The sequence below is a fragment of the Chinchilla lanigera genome, unplaced genomic scaffold (assembly GCF_000276665.1).
Source record: "Chinchilla lanigera isolate Chin_1 unplaced genomic scaffold, ChiLan1.0 scaffold00001, whole genome shotgun sequence".
In the NCBI taxonomy this organism is placed as follows: domain Eukaryota; kingdom Metazoa; phylum Chordata; class Mammalia; order Rodentia; family Chinchillidae; genus Chinchilla; species Chinchilla lanigera.
Window position 1 is genome coordinate 3,140,204 of NW_004955402.1, and position 22,940 is coordinate 3,163,143.

The following is a 22,940-nucleotide window of genomic DNA, read 5'->3' on the forward strand; positions in this document are numbered from 1 at the left end:
TTTCACTTCTGTCCTTCAACATGGAGATGCCCTTCTCCATCTGCTGGCTGCTCGGAGCGGCCTCTGTACCCCAAGGCCTGATACCCGGGCCTGGCTGGCCCACGTGGGGGCTCTGGGGATGCCACCGAGCACTCACCTGGGTAGATACCGACTCTGTCTGGCTCTCTGTGCTTGGACTGTCCTGTCCACAAAGGTGGGAAGAGCAGAGGCAGGCCCCGTGTCTGTCCTATGCAGTGTCCGCCTCTCTACATGGTCAGCTCTACCCCTGGCTGCGGGGTCCAGGAGAGACACTTCACCACTTACCACTGCCCAGCAGGCCACTCTGGGGGACCCTGGAATGTGGAGGAGGGAGAAATAGGGGTGCCCAGGAAGAAGGGTGAAGGACACGGGGTCAACCTAAGGTGATGACCAAGGGACTTGAAGAGCAGTGCTGCTCCTTGGAAATGTGACACTTGCTAATATCTCCATGCCATAGCTCACTGGGAGAGCTCGTCAAGATCTCTTAAAAGTATCTGCCTTTCTGCTTTAGTTTATGCCAATGTTAAAATTTTATTTTCTAGCTTTTTGAAAAAAGCGATAGCTTGCACTTAAACATTATAAAGTACCTTATAGAACATTTTCATATGGAGCATATGCTCTGGTTGGGATCCTGAGTGTCCCCAAAGGCCCCTGTCAAAGGCTGGGTCCGCAGTGTGGTGCCGGTGGGAGGTGCTGGGGACCTTTGGGAGGAGGGCCAGGGTGTGGGACCTGTGCCACTCCTTGAACGGGACAGTGGGACCCCAGTGCCCGGGTATGAGTGGCTCTGCTCCAGCATGCAGCCCCATGGTGCATGTCGCCTCAAGCTGCCTGAAGTAGGGGCCCAGTCGGTCACGGACTGGAATCCCCAAAGCTGTGAGCCGAAGAACACTTCTTCTTTTTGTAGATTTTTAGATATTCTAATGATTAGTTAGTCAGGAAGCTAACACATGTCACAGGAACCTGAATTACGCAGTGTCTTTGTCTTTCTTTCGTGGTTTTGTTCTTGTTCTTTGGAGGCAGGGTCTCATTATACAGTCCAGGATGGCCTCGATGTTGTGGTGCACCTCCTGCCTCAGCCTCCCAGAGTCCTGGGATTACAGATGTGCGCTTCCACTCCCGGCTTCCCCTCCCGGCTTTCCCTCCCCTTCTAAATTCAGGCATACTGTAAAGCATTTGGAAATTCTACTTTGAGTTGCTCCATATTGTATCTTATTTGTCCCCACGTCAGGCTGTGCGACCCACCAAAGAGTCCTCGTCCACAAAGATGAGGTGCAGGTTGGTTTGGCTGGGGAGAACGACACAGCCCGAATACATCTCGCTGGTGAGTGATGCTCGTTACAGGGAGTAACCCCAGCCCCACTTCCAGGCTTGGTGACTGAGCAGCCCTCAGTGATAGTCCCACGCACAGGCTGTGTTATTCTCCTCCTGTTTCTGAGAACATTTTTCCAGTTTACCTTTGCATTAAACTCTACATCTATAGAACATTTTAATCCCCAGTGTAACTTTGAAAGAAATCTGCTATATAGAAAAAATTAGTTCTCATTACTAACAGTTGATACTTTTATTTCTAACAGTATCATTTCAGATACTGCTTTTAAACGAATGTCAAGGTCCTGATAAGGATTTATAAGCAAATACAATTATTTCTAGAAGTAAGTTGATAATAAAGTTTATTTCTAAACAAAATTCTGCTGAAGAGATAAAAATAGAAAAATATCTGTTTCTCTGGAATGTATATTTGTTCTCTTTAAAAAGGCACCTTGGAGCCAGGCGTGGTGGCTCATGCCTGTAATCCCAGCACTTGGGAGGCAGAGGCAGGAGGATCATTGCAAGTTCTAGGCTAGCCTTGGCTACAAAATGAGCTCAAGTTCAGCCTGAACTGCATAGTGAGACCCTGTCTCAAAAAAAAAAGGCACCTTGGCCGGGCATGGTGGCACATGCCTATAATCCTAGCACTTGGGAGGCTGAGGCAGAAGGATTGCCATGGATTTGAGGCCAGGCTGAACTACATAGTGACATCCTGTCTTGAAAAAACCAAAAACCAAAACAGCACTTCTGTCTTAGCTTGGCAAATTGTATCCTGATTTTGAGAGCAGTGGGGAGCAGGAATTTGAGGGGTTTGCACTGCCTTAGAACCTTGTGGGATCCCTTGCTCTGGGCAAAGGGAAAGAATTCATCTCATACCCCGAGTGGGACAGCACTGCTGTCAGAGATGTGAATTGCTGTGGTACGTTTAGGAGCGAACACAATTAGGTAGCAGCAGAAAGATGTGTCAGTGGCCTGGTAAAGCCACCAGAGCACGGCTGATCGTCTTTGTCATTATAAGCCTCACTTCAGATGCACACTTCTGATACAACAAATTTGAAACACAATTTGCAGTCCTGCTTTCACACACACAGATTATCTTCATTTTCATTTCATTAGGACAGCCAAAAAACTGACAATTGGCCAGAAGATTAAATTAGCCAGATCAACAAGACAAAGAGGCACGTGCCTTTTATGTCTACCTATAATAGAGCGAGGACTGACAAGAAACATGAAATAGGGATTTTCAAAGTCTGCTTTCCTGGCCTGGAGCATTGTTGTGCTGCATAAGCATGGTCTTTGTGGGTGACTTAAATGATCACCTGGTAATGAAACTGGCTGTTTTGTTTCATAGGACTTGTTTGTCAATTTAGAGATCACACACATGATGCCTGACAGCTGGCTGATTGCTGGAGAAACAATCACCTTATAAACAGATTAAGTTTCTTTCACATTAAACCATTGTTTAAAAATAGGAAGGCACAGTCTTGTGTCTGGTCCTAAAATAGCCCAGCCTGTTGGATGACACAGGAATAGGACTGCTGGTATCTCTACTTTCACTCATGCATGGGACAGTTTGTCCCCGGTGGTGTGGAGGACAGGAAGGTGGGTGGGTGTATCAGTCAGGGTTTTATTTATTTATTTTTGTAGAGAAACATATAACACAAGATACACAGATGTATAAGAAATTACAATGGTCAGCCACAGAGTTAGATGAGGAAGCATGCAGAGGGCGTCTGCACACTGGACACTGAAGGATTCTGCCCAAGGTCTGGAGCTCCCTGCAGTGTCCATGAGAGTCCATATCGGGAGGTCAGTGGGTCTGTGATGGAAGCCTGAAGAGTCTGTGCCAGAAGCCAAAGGGAAGTCTGTGCTGGGAGCCAGGAGATGGACTGTAGCTTCTCCGGAGAACAGAAGCAAGTCTGTCCTTCCTCATTTCCCCTTTATACCATCAGGTGATGAGCTGCCTTAGGCTGGGTCTTCTACACCCTAGGGTGTAAAGTTGCTGAGCCGATAAGCTTAGTGGTTAAGCTTCTGAACTTCTCAAGTTGACACAATCAATCAACCATCACAGTGGGGAGGAGGCTGTTGTTTGGAGGGAGAGTCTCCCTCCATGGGGACACTGGGGATATCTCCTGCAGGGTTTCCTCTCCTCTTTGTCTCTTAGCTGCAGAGTCAGTTTTGATGAAAAATCTGTCTAATGCCGCTTGTTTTTTCTTGCACTGCACAACCCTCTGGAAATGAGAGAACATGTTATCTTTCATCAGATTAAACACTGTTCCTTACAATTATGTTGGGTGGTGCTTCTCAAAGAAATCCTGGCAGTCATTCCATTTTACCATAACGGGTTTTATCACATCACTGCTAACCTCTTCCACAGTGAATTCCTCTTCCTCAGTGAATGCTCCTCAGCAAGCACCTTCTGCTGCTCACTGTGGAGTTCAGTGAGTTCTTCCGTTGTCAGCTCCTCCTTATGGTCCTCAAAAAGCTCCTCTGGTCTGCACCATCGAGGTCTAGACCCACTCTCTTGCCCACAGACACAGTCTCCTCCACTCCCTGTGCATCAGACCCGGCAGAGTCACGTTCAGTGACATATTCCTCCACTCTAGGTCTGGTACATGACATCTTCCCAGGCTTTTTCAGTGAGGATGATGCAGTGCATGACACTGAATTGTTCTTCCAGAACTCTTTCAGAGTCAAGGGCGTCTCTTCAGTGACATTAAAACACCTGGTGAAGAGCGCCTTTGGGTACAGCTTCTTGAAGTTGCAGATCACTCCCCGGTCTGTGGGCTGCAGGAGAGGTGTCATGTTGTGGGGAGGAGCTTGACCTTTATAAAGTCATGCTCCGGGCCCCTATCATCCACCGAGGCTGGAGGGTGCCGGGCATTGTCCATCAGAAGACACCTTTCTGGCAGTTGGTTGTGTGAACATCTCATGCAGCCCCTTCATGAACAATCACCTGTGACCCAAGCTTTCCCATTGGTCTCTGCGTGACAGGCATCTGGTCTTGTTCACATTCTCTTCCTTAATGCTGAGGGCCTGGGAAGGGTCCACCAGTAGTGGCTCAATCTTCAGATCTCTTCTGTGTTCACACACAGCCAAAGGGTCACTCTGTCTTTCGTGGGCTTGTGCCCGGCAGTGCCTTTTCCTCCTGTTGATACAGGTTCTGTTTCCTCCTGTTGATACAGTATCTTCCTCCAGAAGAGCCCTGTTCCACTGCTGTTGAATACTTGTCGAGTGACATATCCTTCTGCCTTCATGAATTCTGTGAACTCTTTCTTATAGGCTTCTGCAGCAGCCTTGTCACAACTGGAAGCCTCAGGCTGTCTCGTCACACTGGGGAAGCCACTTCTCTTGCAGATTAAGCAAACCACCCTCTGCTGGCTTTAAATTCATCCCTTGTTACCCTTGTACAGGGGTTTTCTTGCCGCAAATCACTGTTCAACTTCCTGGCTTTTTCACAGATCATAGCATCACTAACACCATCACCCGCCAGCTGTTTCTCATTCAACCACACTGACAAAAGCTTTCCACCTCGTCCGGCACTTGTGTCCTCAGCTTGTTAACATCATTACTCTTTTTGCCACATCAGCTCCTTCGATGGCATCTTTGTTCTTCAAAATAGAATAAAGAGACTGTCGACTGCGCCACCCTGTACACCAAGGCTGGATCAGTCGCAGGAATACCATGCTCATGATTTTCTACGATTTCCTTCTTCCCTTCAATGATTATTTTCTTCAGAATCTTCTTCTTACCATGCTCGCTCTGCACTTTCTTGGGAGCCAAGCTGGACTGAATAATACTGTACAGTCCTATATGTGCTTAAGAAGCACACAGAAATCTTCACAGCGAATGTGCACAGGTCTTCCTTCGATCACAGTCTTGACTGAAAGAAACCACGGCCACATGTCAGAGTGGGGAGGATGGCTGCAGTCATGTTTGTCACCCAATTTGGAGTTCACAAATGGAAGTGAAGTTTTTGCAAAATGCTTCTGCTGATAAACTGAACTGTTCGTGAACCAAAGCATTGCTGTACTAGCTTGGTGAGAAATCCACTTTTACTGGGGTGCTGTATCACGATTAGGTGTCACCACATTTAATAGAAGACTGGTGCACTAAAAATGGCTTTAAAAGGTAGTTTGTTTGTGCTCTGAAGCTCAGTAACCAAGGCCTTTCAAGTCATTAGGGCCCAGGCTCCATCCGGGTCTCTTTGAGTTCATGACCAAAAAGGCTACTGGAGCTCCAGCAAGTGTATTCACAGTTTAGGCAACAATATTGAGAAAGGGAGAATTCCCTCTTGAAAAAAAGCTTCTGGAAGTCCCACACAGCACTTCCTCTCATAGATCATTAACTTTTAGCCATTTCTTAGTGCAAGGGAAACTGGAAATGTGGTCTTTGAGCTGGGTGTGTACTCACCCTGGTGGGCTGGTAAGGCAGTATTGCAGTCCATCTGCTTCTGGAAAGGAGGAGAGACAGATAAAGAGGCAGAGATGAGGGGTCTCTCTCTTCTCTCTCTCTCTTTCCATGTGTATCAGTTAGTATATGCTTATAGTGGCTGCCTGTAAAGTCAGGTGTGGGAGAGTGCTAAAGGACTGTCTGTGCATGGGAGATCTGAAGGATTCAGTCCGAAGTGGAAGGCCTGGAGCTCATGGCACAGCCCCGAGCGAGTCTGCATCAGGAGGCTGGAGGGTCTGCGCTCAAACCTGGAGAAGGGCGTCCAAGGAGAAGGTGAAGACTGGAGTCCTCTGAACAGCAGAAGTGAGTCTTCCTCCGCTTTCCCTTTCTATTCCATCCAAGCTCCTAAGCTATTGGTTGGTTCCACCCACACCCAGAGCGGGTCTTCCTCTCTCAGTTGGCAACCTATGTGTCAGTCATCCACAGACCTGCCCAGAACCGTGCTTCACTGATCTGCTAGGTGGTTCTTATTCAAGTTGACACCACAGTTAACTGTCACACCATGTGACCCCTCTGCTGCCTTGAGACCTTGCCGGCAAGAAAGCCATTGCCAGATGAGGGCATTTGACCTCGGGCCAGAACTCATGAGCAAAAATAAACATTTAAAAAATAAATTAGCCTGCCTTGGGTATTTCATCGCAGTAATAGAAACAACTGTGTCCCAGGAAGCCTCTTGGGGCATGGTGGGGTGGCAGGTGGGGTTCCCCTGCCTAGTTATGCTGTGCCACTCACTGCCCTGCTCCGGGGGTGCCACTCACTGTCCTGCCAGGGGAACTCCTGCCCTGCTCCGGGGGTGGCAGCCAGCTTTTCAACCCCTCCCAGGGACACGGAGAGTTGCGGCTCCCTCCTCTCTGCAGGTTGGTTACCACTTCTCTTCCAGGAATTGGCTGAAACCCCTTGCTCTGTGTGCATTTTCCTATTTCCTTATTCTCTTAATTTATTTTGCTAGAAAAAGGAATTATCCAACATCTTAATATTTATTTTAACAAAAGGGCATTTTACTAATTACATATAGTTCCTTAACATTATCCATAATGTTCAGTAGTAATAGAAAATAAAGAACTATGCAAAGTAACAAATTCTAAGAACAAAAAAGAAAAGGCAAAGAAATCTTAACCTCGGTATTGAGTGTGTTCTTTTTAATGGTGCTGGTGCTTTCAGCCTATAGCTTCTGTGTGTGGACTAGACTGGAGCAGAGCACATGAGCAAATACGGTGATTCCTGTACCTGTGGAGTGTGGGTCCCAGGGCCCCACAGAGAGCAGCTCCTTGAACTTGCAGATCCCCTGTATAAAATGGTATCAGACCCCACACACATCCTCCTAGATCTTTTAAATCATCTCTAGATGACATACACTAATGAGGTGTCCATGCTAGGTAATTGTTGGAGGAATCACGGCATGGAAATAGAAGTCTGCACACTCAGGACAGGTTCAGTGTTTTCTCTGAGGATTTTCCATCCATGGTTGGTTGAACCTGTAGGCACAGAGCCCACAGTGGGTGCTGGCTTGGGGTCTGCTTTGGGAAGTGGGTTTTTTGTGGTGGAGGAAGTGGCTTGGGGAAGCTGTGGCTGAACCTCATGTTGTTGGGTTTGATGCTCTGGCTTGGAACACCAACCACCCTGTGTGTTCCCTTTGAGGTGGTGAGATGGTCCCAGATGAGATGGTCTCACTGGAAACGTCTGACCTAACTGTAGCCACAGGGAAGTAGGACTCATACAAAGGTGGAGGGTTTCAAGGTCTCTCCAGAGGACTGGTCCCAAGAGTGGGGGAGACGATGGATTTGCTATATGGGTGGGAGGAAGCAAGACAAACAAGGTGAGCTCATACACTACAGCAGTTAAATTTAAAAAGAATTTATCACAGTAAAAGAGACATTGCCGTGACTCTCCCTCAAAATACTGCCCCTTGCTGTGAACACACTCATACCATGGCTCTTGCTCCTTCCTGAAGCAGTTCTGGGGTCCTCGTTCCTGTCTTTATCTGTGCTGTGTGGCTGCCTCCGTGTCCTGAATGGCTTTAAAACATTTCCCCTTAGTGGTCATTTCGCCTCTGGGGAAAAACCCGAAGTCACAGTGTGCCTGTTATGACTTATATCTAGATGTCCCCCCAAAGCCTCATGCAGTCATAGGTGGGGAGTTTTGAAGGTGAAGGGATCAGAGTGTGAGATGCTGGGATTAAGGGGACCCCAACCTGGGTGTGGTTGGCACTGTCCAAAAAGCATGTAGCCTGGATGAAACATATAGGCAGGCCTGGTGACTCTTGCTATTGCTGCTGCTCCTGCAGCTTGTTGCTTCCTGCCTGCCTGCCATGGACTGTTTCTCCTCTGCAATGCCCCTTTACCATGCCACCCTGCCCTGAGCCAGCCAACTACGAACCGAGACTTTTACAAACTGTGAGCTGAAATAAACTTTTCTTCCTCTATTTCAGGTATTTTGTCTCAGCAACAAGAAAAAGGAACTAAGACAGGCACCAGATCCAGTGAGTATGGTGGAAGAGGACACTTTCACATTTCCTAAGCCTTCCTTTCCTTTGGATGCCACTCAGCAGCAGCATTCACCATATTTGTGATCACACCTTGTAAAGACACTCAGGAAAGAGAACTTCCAGAAATGCTCTGGAAAGAGGCAAGAACAATAGAATAAATGTGTCCAAAGCAAGGGGGTAGGTTTTTTGGGGGATTAACACCACTATGACTTTTAATGTAATCAATTTTTAAAAATTTTAAACACTCACCATATTTTGTGATCACACTGTGTACTCCGACCCCAGAAGTAGGACTCTTTAGCTCTGCTTTGAGTTTAAAGGAAAAGGAACTACCTGGGATGCTGCTGGGACAACTGGGGGAAGTGTTATGTCCTCCTCCTGGATTCCAACTGGTGTCCTTGGATAGTAGGTGCTGGGTGACACCACCAGGGCTGTGTGCACATGCCAGGAGTCTGCAGGGTGGATGTTAGGTGAGTTCTTAGCACTGTTAGTTTGAAAATTTCAGATTTAAAACAGTAAAATTTTAAGGCATTCCAAAATAAACAACAAACTTTAATATTTGAAAAAAATGTTTCTTGCCAGAACAGCTTTTTGGTGGTTGTGTTTGCAGCGCTGGGACCTACCCCTAGGTGAGGCCTTGCCCATGCCATGCAAGTGCTCTACACCGGTCAACACCACACCCTCGTCTGGAGCAGCAGACCAGACTTCACTTTGTGAAATCATGGCTGAGGCAGCTGAAAGAAAGAGGAAAGGCGTGGAGAATGCACTGGAGAAGCGGCGACTCCTGAGGGCCACACAGCCCTCTCTGCCTAGTGTTCTCCAGTGTTCATCTTCCTCCTTGCAGTGGCCAAACACCCAGACCCCAGCCACCTTCCTGTCCTCTGGATAGAGGGGACCACTCCACGTTCCTCTCCAGAAGAGCCAGGGATGTGAGGGCTGTGACTCCCCTTTGCTGTGGCACAGATCAGAGGCCCCATCTTGAGAAGATTCCCACTCAGGTTTCAAAGACAAACTCTCTGCAGGTGCCTGGAGAAAGGGAGGAGCTAAAGGCCTAGGCTGGATCCCCTCTGCATGTCATTGAGTGGCAGAGGATGGCAAGGTACAAGGTCTCACGATCATATACATCTTGGCAGCGTCCCAGAGGAGTGAGAAAAATGTAAAAAGGAGACAAGAAGCCCTCTTGATGCTTTGGGTCTTTACTGCTGGGGTGGCCAGGTACAATCTACTCTCCTATGCCTACTGTGGTTGTTATTTGTGAGGTGTTGACTTGCGTAAGAACAGGCAAGCAGATTAGTAAGGGTCTGGGTTACATCTGCAGATGACTGACACATAGGCCGCAAACTGAGGCGGAAGGCCCACCCCAGATGTGGGTGGCACTGACCAATAGGCTTGTGTCCTGAACAGAGTAGAGAGGGAAAGAAGACGGAAGTCTGCCTTTTATCCTGCAGAGGCTCTCCAGTCTCCATCATTGCCGTCAGCTGTTGGTCTCCAGGCTTCCAGTGCAGACTCTTTAGCCTTCCAACGCTGACTTCTTGGCTTTCCAGCACAGATGCACATGGCGACTGTGCAGTGAGCCCCAAGCTGTCAACCTTACCCTGCTACTGGGTCCTGTAGCTCTCAGCCTGTAGGCAGCCATCTCGGATTCTTCCACATCTGCTTCCTTAGCCAGCCACTGGGAGTCCTCCCCTTTCGATCCTCTAACGCTACCTCATAAATCCCTTGTATAACTTCACCTATATTTTATATTGCATGTCTTCCTCTAGTGAACTCTAATACACTTGTGTTAGCCATGGCCTTTTCTTCCACCTGTCTCTGAAGTTTTCCTGGAAGAGAGCACTCAGACACCTGAGCTGCTGAGAACATGTTGGGGAGGTCGGGGATCTGAAGCCCACAGGTACTAGACGAACAAGATTGCTTCTACTTTTTGTTACATCACCCAAAATATATTTGCCACTGATGGCAGTGTTAATACACATCCATAGGTATGCATTAGTACAGTGCTCATATATGTAAGATATGTTACAACAGAGAAGTGTTCAGGGAGGTTAAAGCTATTCCCTCCTGCTTCAGGACCCCTGAACTCCTGGGGTGTGCCTACACACACACTCACTTGTATTTTTAGGAGCAGGGGATGCACACACATGTGCCAATTTGCAGATACACATGTGATTAAAATATGCACGGTGATTGTGTCAGTCAGCTTGCTGTTACTTTAACAAAATACCTGAGAGAGTTAGCTTCCAAATAGAAATGACCTGTCTTGGCTCACAGGTTTAAATATTGTTTATATCTAGATGTCCTTCCAAAGCCTCATCTCTCATAGATGGGGCTTTGCAGAGGTGACTGGATCAGAAAGCAATGCTCACAGTTCTGGGGATTAGATACACATTTATTGGAAGAACGGCCACTGTAGAGGCCACTGTGAGAGGTAGGTGGCACAGGTCAGCGAGTGACTGGCAGATACCACCCAGACCTTGGTGTGACAGGAATTAGTGAGAAAGGAGTGAAGATTCATGCGGGGAACCAGCAGCCCCAAAATGGAGTCAGGAAGCCCCAAGTGGAGTCTGCCAAGTCACGACCCCCCAGGAACCTCAGAAAAACATTTGCCAGATGTCCTACTGCTGTCTGGTCCTCCCCAGAGCACTTTCAGGCAGGTCATTGGCTCAAGGGTCATGGGCCCTGTGTGACCACTGCATTGATCAGACCTTGAAAAGTGTGTAGTCTCCTACAGTGTAGAGATTATATTGCTTATGCAGTGGCCAGAGCGCTCTTCTAGCAAATCATAAACAAAGCGCCTTCTTGAGTATACTACTCAGAACCCCCTCCTGGCTAGCAGCAGCTTTACTTCTTTGCCTTTATATTCTTTATTTTCTGCCTTTTAATCTTTTACATAAATCTGCTTGTACCCAACCTCCTCTGTCTATGATTTCATTCTTCATCACTGTGGGACATGACCCTGATATTTCCAGTATCATCAGGACCAAGGTCCAATCAGGCTCCTTCCCTGCTGCTGATCTGTCAGCTCTGGGTGCCATGGTGAGTTTATATTCTTTTATTATATAATTTATATGTAAATACTAACCTTGTAAAAATAGAAATATTCTTTTTTTTGTTGTGCTGAGGATCAAACTTGGGACCTTGTAGATGCTAAGCAAGAATTCTACTGGTGAGCCATATCCCCAGCCCTAAAATATTCTCAGTAGAGCTAAATCCTGTGGCTTCCCCAACCCCAATCCTCTCTTCATCTCCCCCTCCTACCTCATAGTGAACACTATTCTTTTCTTAATAGACATCACATTGCATTTACACAAATTTGTTCCCATAGAAAGCATAGCCTTGTATACGGCTTGTATACAAATACTCTTGAATGTAAAGAGTATTTTAATATAGTTCTGCCAGATGCTTTTGTTACTCATCAGTGTCTCTGAGATCTTTCCATGCTAGCACATATAGGTCAACTCATCCTTTCCAACTACTGCACAATATTCTATGGTCCTCTCCTCTCCTCTCCTCTCCTCTCCTCTCCTCTCCTCTTTCTCTTATCCATCTTTTTTTTTTTTAATCTTATTCTATGGTGTATTTATCTTCTTGGCATGTACTGTAACAAAATACCAGAAACCCAGTGCTTAAAACAATAGACATATGAACACACACTTCTCAGCTAAGAAATACTAATGATGAATAAATATATGAAAAAATGTTCAACATCATCAGTCATTCGAGAGATGCAAATTAAAACAACACTGAGATTTCACCTCACCCCACAAAGAATGGCTATCATTAAGAAATCAACCAATGACAAATGCTGGAGAGGGTGTGGGGAAAAGGGAACCCTTCTTCACTGCTGGTGGGTGTGTCAATTGGTGAAACCACTGTGGAAATCAGTTTGGAGATACCTCACAAAACTAGGATTAGAGGTCCCACTTAACCCAGACCCCTTCTGGGTCTTCCCTATTATCTGTTAGAGTCACTGTGAGCTCCAAGGCACTCACAGACATAGAAAGAACCTTTTAAGTGGGCAAAATTTGCCTCACACATAGGTTAAAGAGGTACAATACAACAGGACCAGTGCCAGAGCCTGCTTTGAGTAAAATCAGATGCCACAGGGTGAATCTTGTCAGTTGTTCCTGCTGCCAAGGCTTATGGTTTATATCTGGATGTCACCCTAAAACCTGTTGCAGTCATAGGCAGGACCTTTGAAAGGTGATTGATCACAGGAGCTTATAGTTAACTTGCTGTTGGTCAGAAGTGGTCAGTCACTATGGGTGGAAGAAGGTCCTGTCTCCCTTCCCAGCTCCTCCTTCACTCTTTGCTTCCCAGTCGCTGAGCAGCTTTGCCCCCTCAGTGGTTCCTCTGCCATGCTGTCCTGCCTGGGAGCCAGCTGACCATGGACTGTAAACTTGAGCCAAAATAACCCTCTCTTCTTTTAAATTTCACATGTTGGGTGTTTGTCCCAGCGAGGAGGAAAGTAACTACAACACAAGTACATCGGGGTGAGGGAGGAGTGGAATTTCAGCTATGTCTGTCATGATGAGCACTTATGAGGGTCCTGTTTCCTCCCCTGGACAGGGAACAATCCGAGATTGTTCTTTCTGGAGTCTCTGGAGGGTGCAGTAGATGTCAGTTGTTAATCATGCACTTGTATATAGTGTGCATTGAGCACTTTCTAACTGGTGGAAGAAGAAGTAGGAAGACAAGATACTAATGCAGGTGTTAGCAAACCAACGTGTGCACTTGTCCATTTGTCCACAAATTTTTATTGAGTGTATCCTATAGGCCAGGAACTGTTTAGAGTAACACAGCTGAAGTGTGACTCCCAATATAGAGACATATGAAATGAAGAATTATGTCTCACGACCTAGGAGTCTAGAATGGATAAGTCTTTCTACTGAATAAATGTAATTTCATTTTAATTGAAAGAAGGGCACCATGGGCAAGTCAGGACATTATTATAGCACTGCTTTACATATACCTCAGGGGAAGAATATCTACCACCTAAAGACAAATGTGTGGTTTAGGTAAGCATCTCCTAAAGGCCTATCTGCTAAAGACATGGATCCCAGGCATGGTGATGTTGGGAGATGGGGGAACCTTTAAGAGATGGAGCCTAGTGGGAGGAAGTGATGTCATGGGGCATGGCCTTGGGGGGAATACAGGACTCCAGCCCCTTCAAGAGGCTGTTCTCTTCCTGATTCTCTCCTTTACTTCTTGGCCTCCCTGAAGAGAGCAATCTTACCCACCACACACTTTGGCCACAATGCACTATGCTCTCACAAGCCCAGAGCAACAGACCAAGCAAACATGGATCAAAATCACAGAACCTGGGAGCCAAAATAAGCCCTTCCTCCTTATGAGTTGATTATTTCAGGTATTTTGTCATAGCCATGGAAAGCTAACACAGCAACTCCTGGCCAATGTCCAAGAGTGAAGGAAATAAGTAACTCTGACGGTATCTGGTTTCATCTCTGTTCATCTGAGCTGGCACAGTCCAGCAACCACAACACACGCAGGTCCTGAGAGGCTGTGGCTGCTCCTTGGAGACGCAGTAGGGCTGACAGACACATTGTCTAAGACAAACTTCTGGGCTTTGGTGGGCGTGGTGGTGGACGGGGAGCAATCAAGCAATTGCTGTAGGTCAGGGCCTCTGTTTCGGTTATCTCTTCTATGCCTTGAGGAGCCACGCTGGTCTCCTTCCCTGCATCTCTGATCTGTAACCTCTCTTTTAGGACCAACACCTCCATGCTGATCTTCTCCACGGGGATCTCCAGTGTTCGTTCTGGCAAAGTTTCATCTTTAGCTATGAGGGATTGTTCAATGATGACATTCTCAACCCTCAGTTCCTCTGTTCCGAACAGAGGGTCTCTGGCCATTGTGGGGTCTGGGCTGACCACCCGGATGTGACACGGGAGTCTTGTGATCTGGCACAGTTCCTGCAACTTCCCCACTCTAGGATCCACGACCAACTCCAGGAAGTCACCTTGTGCGAACAGAGGAAACACTGCAAGGGCGTTGGTGGCCATGTTTTGGCACTTGAGGACTTCAACTCGGTGCTCCTCGCCCTGGATCTCAGCAGTAACCACGCTCTTCTGAAGTGCCGTGAAGCACTCGCTGGCTTCGAATGATGTAAACGGCTCTGTGGGGGACGTGTAGTCCCTCTGGGCCCGAAACCGGACCTGTCCCTGCTGCATGGCTGAGGTGATATCGGAAACCATGCGAAAATAGCGGCCTCCCCAGAGCACCGAGCCCCAGTAGGTGGTGGGGATGAGGAAGCGGCGCCCCATCTTCCCTCTGGAGAGCTCTGTGGCCAGGAACTTGCGTACTTCCCTGGTCCTAAGGACGGTCAGGAGCTGGCCACACTGCAGCGGGAAGGGCTGTGCTGTGACCATGCTCATGATCCTGATTCTCAGCGGGAATCGGGTTTTCTCCATGCTGTAGATTTGTCTCATTTTCATGAATTTGCCTGGATTCTGCTCTAGACCTGTAGCATCAGTAATGCGGATGTCCAGGTGGGAGGGGATGGTGATCTCGTGTTCACCTGGGGGAGCAGAAGGGGCAGTCAGCATGAGTTCTCACCCTGAACTTCCTACTTGATTCATGTGTCACAGCAAGTGTTAGAGAATCATAAAGCATGCACTTCTAGAAAACTTGATGAGATGCCAGTCTGGAAGGACCCAGGTCCAGCTACTCAAGCTCTCCTTCACTGTGTCTGCTTTGAGTGCTAACAGTATGAAAAGATACACAGGAAGCCCTGGAAATCACAGTCTTCATAAGGACCTAGGATGTGAAGGTGCACATTCAGGAGAGGACATGCTCTGAGCTGAGTGACAACAGTGAGCACTGCAAAGCAAGAGCCCATGACAGCTGATCCCACATGCTTACAGCTGCAATCTGCACCCATACTCATGGTGACCTCAAGGCAGTCACAGCACTCTTACCCTGGTCCATAGATACGAACTCAAGTCATGGACAGTGCTGGGGAGAATCAAGTCGCACATCCAGGAGGGCTCTTTGGAGGCAAGGTTAATAAATGCCAGGAGCTGTTCCCTCCCTTGGTCTGAAAGCATGAGGGAAAGTGGTTGGCACAACCCAAACTGCAGGATTGGTGCTTTTGGCAGAGGGTCACAGCCAGGCTGGCAGTCTGCCTGGGAGTCCATGCCTTCCCCTCTAGAGCCTGCTGGCCTCTGAGAGCCTGGCTGTTTTGGCTGAACTTAATCTGAAACCAGACAGCAAGGGAGGTGGGTTATACCAGCCTCTGGGGCACAGCGAGGATGGAGGGACACAGAAGGGTCAGGTGGTTTGCCCGAGACTGAGACAGAAAGGTGCAGGCAGGTACACCTCTATATTCTGGCATGGGGACCGAGTGTCACTGTGGTGCAGAGCTGTCTCTTGCTTCAGTCTTTTGTGAAGATGGAAGTCACTATGGAGGCGATGGTTTCTGGAGCATCTCGGTACAGTTATTTAAGCTCCAAGAATTCTCAGTGGAAAAGGGCTTTGAGCAAGCAGTAAAGAGACGGAACATTTATAGCACAATGAGCAAACAGTGTTCATCATCTCGCCACCTTTCCCTTCTAGATTTTCACATAAAATGAAAATATTACGATGATTAGAAGGAAGTTTAACTGTGTCATTTGTATGATCCATCAGGCAGTCATTTCCAATCAGCTGGGCTTTGGTCTGAAGCCTGCAGGCTCACACAGGTCCTTTGACTTCCAGAACATGGCAGGTGTCATGACAGCAAGGTCACCTCTGACCTCAGCCTAACTGGGTAGAAGTTATCCCAAAGCAAAATATTTGAATCTGGTTACATCCAATTGATCCCTGGAAACAGAAATTGCAGCCACAGTCTTTCTAAGCATTTCATATATAGCAGCATGTACTCCAAAGGGAAATGTAAACCTGGATCAAGTGTGTTCAGAGTCAGTGGTTTTTGGGGAATCTGTGCATGATCATTTAAACTTTGTCAGAAGCCAAGAAGTAAGAATTTCCTTAATAAAACTCCAAGAGCCTGCACAGTGGCCCACTTCTCTACTGCCAGCTACTGAAGAGGCTGAGGCAGGAGGATGGCTTGAGAGTAGGAGTTGGAGACCAGCCTGGTCAACTTATCAAGACCCTATCTCAAAAAACAAAACTCCAAAACCGCCAACTTACAACATAAAATTCACTTTAAAAGTATGGCAAACCATGAAAGCATGGGAGGGTTGAGGGCATGGCTTGGCACCTGCCGCTTTCCTTCTAGAACTGGATAGTGGCAGTGGTCTCTAGGTGCCTGGCAGAGTTAGGAGGATGCTCTGACCAGTGAACTGAGAAAATAAACCACCCTGTGGGTTGTTTCTGGAGATTTGAAGGTCTTAGATGGTAGCTCTCGCTCATGATGTCAATGGCATTTTGAAAAATGAATTATGTTTATTACTGTTATTTTAAAATAAATCTGTGAATACTTAATTTCTCAGGTCTAATTTCTCACGTGGAAACTCTTTGATAGATATAGTCCTCAGAAATGAATTTAGACAATCCCTCACCCTTGCTAGGGTTGTAACCTCAACTGTAAAACCTTTCAGATGTTTATTTTCTGAATCCAGTGAATAAGGAGAATACTAACCTCAGCAGGCTTCCAGATGAACTCAACAGCAGATTTTAAACATGGCTTTGTGGTCCAGATATCTATTTTTGTCTAACTGGGCCACCTCTGGTAGTGGAACCACCGAAGATCCCGCCCAAAAGCCTCCATAAGAGCCTGGTGTTGGTTTCTGTCACACTTGGCCCTCCTGCGTGTCTCACTGTGATCAGGCGTGTCTCAGCCAGGACCTGGGCCATGTGCCCACTCTGTTAGGTGCCTTGATGGGGAAGGCATTTGACCCAAGCTCGACAAGCATGGCTTATGTATACCATAACGGCATGTGCTGTCTGCCAGTGTCGTTGAGCTCGCATCTCTTTTTCTTTTTTTTTTTTGAGACTGTCACACTGGGTTGCCCACACTGGTCCTGACCTCTGAGGTTCGGGCGAGCCTCCAGCCTCAGCCTCCTGAGTATCTGGGATTGTAGGCACGCACCCTATGCCCAACAGTGGCATGTTTTCAATCATAATGTTCATTTTTCTTGGTACAAATTGTGGAAGTCCTGTAAGTACCTGATGCTGTAAGTACCTGATGCAGCGGAACAAACATGAGCAAGAACTGCTCCTCAGGATTAGATTTGGGAGGAGGAATGAGGTTCAGTTTTAAATCTGCATACCCAGGTCAGAGAGATGCTCTGGAGTCCACTATGAACACAGACACCTGTACCCAGCCAGGACACCCACTCCTCACTGAGAGCTCTGCTGGGGACTGCAATGCCCTTGACTAATCATCTCTCCTGTGCTTATCACTGCTGTCATCACTACTCAAAGCTGGGAGCAGAGGAGAGTGACAAATGGTCATGAGATGCCAGGGCACAGTGGAGGGAGGAGTAGGGGAGGCCTGGTTTATACTTAGTCTGCAAATGGCCAACAAACAGAGGCAGAACAAATCAAAGCAAGGCTTCTCCTGTAAACCCAACAATTGCAAGCACACATACTCAGGCCCTGCTGTGATGCCAAATCAGTCTTTTACAAACACTGCCTCCTGAAAGAGATCTTCCAGCAAGCCCAGATTTAAGCCCGCTATAAATTTATGCCCAATCTAGTATTTCTTTGCTGCAAAGGAAAATAAAATGATGCAGTCCATGAGTAGATAGAAAAGTGTATTGGAGTTTGGCATTCACATGGACTATAAATAAAGTCATAAAATTAATGTGTAGTGCAGGACTGGCCTTTATGACAACATTTCAGAAAATGCACCAATTATGAATTTGCTCAAAGGATAAACTGTTTTTCCCTGCCTAGAGCCCATCCGGCTGTCACCTTGAAATGAATATTTATTAAGGGAATCAAATAAAAGCATCTCGAGTCCACTAAAAGAATATGTTTAAATGTAGATGATGACAACATTATAATAGATGACAGGATTTACTTTTTTTTTTTTTTTTGGTTTTTTCTCCGGTACCAGGAACCGAACTCACGACCTTGTGCTTGCCAGACAAGCGCTTTTGCCGCTGAGCTAAATCCCCAGCCCCAATAGATGACAGGATGACTGGATTTTTAAAATAATAGAACAAATCACATCGTTTGGGAAGAGTTGTTAGGCGTATGTTTTTGGCATCTTTTGGTTCTTTTTAAATCAAGATGTGAAGTCAAGGGGCTGGGGATTTAGCTCAGCGGCAAAGCGCCTGCCTGGCAAGCACAAGGTCGTGAGTTCGGTTCCCGGTACCGGGGAAAAACCAAAAAAAAAAAAAAAAAAAAAGATGTGAAGTCAGTGAAGTAAGAGGTAGGCACTTCCGGGAAATGAGATCTTTGCAGCAATTTGTGGGGGACTCCCTCACTGGTCTGCAGAACTGTGGGCCTGGTTAGTCCCCCGCACTGGAGTGGCAGCTGTGTGTTGGATGACAGGGTCTCCTTGAAGGCAGGCCATGTCCTTGATTAGTGTGCCTGCTGTCCTGCTCTGCTGTGGCTCAGATATGGGTTGCGCATGGCTCCTAAGGTCTGTGAGTCAGATCCCTGGTCCCCAGTAAGTGCACATCAAGAGGTGGCGCTGCTTTTAGGAGGTGGGGCCTGGTGGGAGGACATTGGGTCACTGGGAGAGGTGCCTTCTGGAAGAGCTAAGATAGTTCTGCTGGGGTCCTGTTTAGTCATCAAGAGAGAGTTGTTATAAAAGATCAAGCTGTCTTGCTGTGTAATCTGTCTCCCAGGCATGCACCTGCTGTAATGCCATCTGCCATGGAGGCTTCACCAGAGCTGATCCCAGGGCATGTGGCTTTTCAGCCTCCAAAACAGTGAGCCACACAAACCTCTTTTCTTTCTAAATCTCCCAGCCTTCAGTATTGCAGCAACAGAAAACAGCCCCATGCATGCTCCCAACCCCTTGACCTTACTCACCTGGCAAAAGTGCCATCACCAAGAAAGAGGGGTGCAGAACTAGATGCCCACTGAAGTGCTCAGGGATGTGGGGACTGAGAGTCCTCAGGCTGTGACCTGCTGCTGCCCTGACCCTGCGTTTCCTGCCTGTGAGCAGCTTCCAGCTCACGATGGTGTTGATGGTGTAGAGCTGGTCATCCTGGCACTCCTGGAACTGGCCCCAGCAGTCCATGGGGAGCAGCAGCTGCAGTGGGGGCTCCTTCCTTACCAACTCACATCTCAGCAACCTCTCCCCTTGCCGATCTTCAAGACCAATCAAGGACAGTGTTTGTCTTTTCTTGAGCACCATGGGCAGCTCCGCTGTGGAGATGGGGACCAAGTTCTTGAAGCAGGGAGGGCTCCTGTGGGTCGCGGGACCCTGGGGAACACGGACAGAGTGGACTAAATCAGCCACTGTTTTGAATGGGACTGGATCTGCAATCAGCTGGAATTGCCCTGCAGAGAAAGCAAGAGAAAACAATGCTCAAATTATTCCACCAATGGGAACAGCATAAGAACCGAGGCTCGGAACCCAGAGCCATTTGAAAGTATGGTGTTTGTTATGACTGCTTTTTAAATATAACTCTCCCTCTAACCTGCTGAATTGGAGGAACCCATGGCGCCTCCCTCAGGCTCCCCACTCTGCTCCAAGCAGGCCTTTTTGTCTCTCCCATTTGCTGTGAAATGGTTTCTGCACCTCAGTCTTGTCTTTCCCCAAACACCACACACCATTTCCTGTGTTCAGAATCTGCTGATATTTCTCTACCATCACTACATCACATCACTGTTCCTATGTGTGCCCTGGGACCCTATCTCCATCACTATCCCAGCACCTGCTCCAAAGTGCAGGTACATCTGGCAGTCTCCTCCTGAACATGCCCCTGCCCCTCCTTCCCCTGCCTGGAACACTCTCAGCCGTCTCCTTGAGTTGCCAGAGGTCTTGATGCCCTGGAAAGATCCTGTTCCCTTGTTATGGCTTGGACTTCAGGTGGCCCCCAAAGGCTGTGTGTTGAGGACTTGGTCCCAAGCTGGTAGTGCTGCTGGGAAGTGATGGGAACTGTAAAAGGTGGGGCCCAGTGGGAAGAAGTGAGGTCACTGGGGGCATGACCTGGGAGGGTGTTGGGACCCATCTCTTCCTCACACTTTCTGCCTCTTGTTCACCACGAGGTGAGGTGAGCTGCTTTGCTCTACTATATGTTCCCAGCCATGATGTTCTACCTCATCACAGGACCAGAGTAATGGAGCCAAGTGACCATGGACCGAAACCTCTGAAATCATGAAACAGAAGAGGCCTTTCCTCCTTTAAGTTGATTACCTTAGGTGTGTTGTCACATCAGTGGGATGCCTCTGCAGGAGGACTTTTGTCCCCCCGGGGACCACACATTTCTGGGACTGTGCATCAGTTTTCCCATTTTCTCTTTGATTCCTGTCAGTGAGACCTTCAGAGTTCCTGCTATCACAGTTTCTGAAAGCACAACGATGGCCTGAGGAATCCAGTGTTGGGTGCTATCTCAGGCAGTGTGAGGGACATCAATGCCCTGTGACTGTGACCACCCACTGGGAGCTCAAGATGGAGCCTGCAGGTGCTGAGGTGTAGATAAAGCCATGCATGAAACTAGAACTTATCCCTGGACTCTTCAGTTACGTGAATCAAAAACTGTCTTCCTAGGTGTAAGCCAGCTAGACCAAAGTGAATTTCTGTCATTGGCAACCAAAAGAATCCTGAGGCTCCCTTCTTTATAGTCATCATTATTTCCCCCAATCTCCTTATTTTCTGGAAGGTTCTGTACCCATTTAGTAGTGTGCACACGTACACTACTTCTTCCTGTGTACAAGGTTGTTCATCCCTCAAACCAAAGATCTCTAAAATATTCTTTCTGATTGGAAACGTTCATGGCTCAAAGAATCTTTCCCTACATAATAAAGCCACAGTGTTCTCAGTCCTATCAATAAATATCTGGCTGTTAATCACTTTCCATTACTGTCACAGTAGTTGAGATGATCAGTTTAGAAAGAGGAAAGATTTATTTTAGCCCAGAGTTTTGGAGGTTTCAGTCCATGATTGGCTGGATCTATTTTGGGCATCAGGAGTGTGTGTGTGTGGGAAGCACATCTTGGTAAGAGGTGTGGTGGATCACAATGGTTTACTTCATGGTAGCAAAGCACAAGAGAAGGGGGAAGAGACTGTGGCCCCACAACCCTTTCAAGTTCATCCCTCCAATGAATGACCCAAAGACCTCCTTCTTAAAGGTTCCCACCTCCCAATAGTGCCAAGCTGGGAAAAAAGTCCTTAACAACAGGAGCCTTCGGAGGGCACTCCAGATCCAAGCTATCGCACTCACCAAATGAGAAAAACTCCATCTAATTCAACAGAGAAAGATATCACCCAAAGAGAGCCAGGCACATCACTAGTGAATATTGGCACAGTATTGGCTGGTATACACTAGCATGTCTATGCAGATGCACTGCAAGTTCTCCCTTTAGAAAGTCTCAGCCCACCACTTCTGAACCTGTACCCCAAGCCACAAGGCTGGATATGTGATCCAATTTAGCTAATCAGAGTAGCCCATTTCCTAGTCACGGTGATTGGTTCAGAGATGAACACATGATCTAAAGAGGCGCTATCAGCCTTGGTTAGGACTTTAATTCCTGGGATTGAACACTAACACAAAACATACATTGTTCGCAACCACCTCCCACATGATGAAGGAAGTTGTGTGCAATAGGTATGAACAAGTAAGTTAAAAGGTAAAAGCAAAGCCACATGTAAAAGCAAAGCCAAGAAATGCAGAGAATAAAAGACAGGGAGTGGTTTCAGTTCTCAGGCTCTTAGAAGGACCCCAAATGAGGCAGCTTACATGCAGCAGACACAGGACTCTGTTTCTCACAGTTCTGAAAGCTGGGAAGTCCAAGACCAAGGTTCCAACAGATTCCTTGTGTCATGCGGAACCACTTCCTGGTTTGTGGATGGCTGTCTTTCTCCTTTGTGAGGATACTAATCCTAATCAAGAGGGCTGCACCTTATGACCTAATCACCTCCTAACACCATCACCCTGGGGTTAGGATCTCGACACACAAAGGTGGGGGTGTGGACATGCAGGCCACAGAAGGGAGAAAAAGAGAGAGAAGGAGGGAGAAAAGAGTCAGAAATAACAGATACAGCCTCTGGATCCACTTGCAACCATGATCCCTCAATCCTGACTACAGCACCAGGGCCTTCCTCTGTCTAAGCCATTTAATTGGTTTTCTGTTACTTGCAGCTGAAAGAGTCTTTGCTAATAAATAGGCCTTGTCTTGGTTACTTTTTTCTCACTGCTGGGACAAAATACCTGACACCCAAAATTAAGGAAGAAAAGGGTTATTTCACTTACAGTTTGTGGAGGTTTCAACCCATACTTGGCAGATTATAAGGCAGAGTGGCACATGGCAGAGGGCTACAGCTCAGGACAGCAGAACACAGCTAAGCTGCAAGCACATACCAGGACGGAATGGCGGAGGAATGTCCCAAGCACTCTTTTCCTCTCCCTTACATATGCAAACTATCCACTTCTAGGCGGGTACAGCTCTCACACCCATATTCAAACTGTAATAGCCTGCCCCTCAAGCCTGGCTGCTTGAGGCTTTGGGGGGACACAGATTCAAACCATAACAGGCCTCTTCCTTCACTGAGGACAAACAGCTTTGGAACTGACCAGCACTCGCATCTCAGTCT

The 22,940-nt window shown here is 47.4% G+C and overlaps 1 protein-coding gene across 1 annotated transcript in view; it reads right to left on the reverse strand.

The window, feature by feature from the left end:
• Positions 1 to 12,126: 12,126 nt before the first annotated feature.
• Positions 12,127 to 22,940, reverse strand: part of LOC102029246 (protein THEMIS3-like) — a 40,916-nt gene continuing 30,102 nt past the window's right edge. The window contains exons 3-4 of the mRNA XM_005372613.2: positions 19,211 to 19,684; positions 12,127 to 14,798 (exon numbers count right to left, since the gene is read on the reverse strand). Coding sequence (XP_005372670.1) covers positions 13,831 to 14,798; positions 19,211 to 19,684 — 1,442 coding nt within the window. The 3' untranslated portion in view covers positions 12,127 to 13,830. The remainder of the gene's footprint in view (positions 14,799 to 19,210; positions 19,685 to 22,940) is intronic.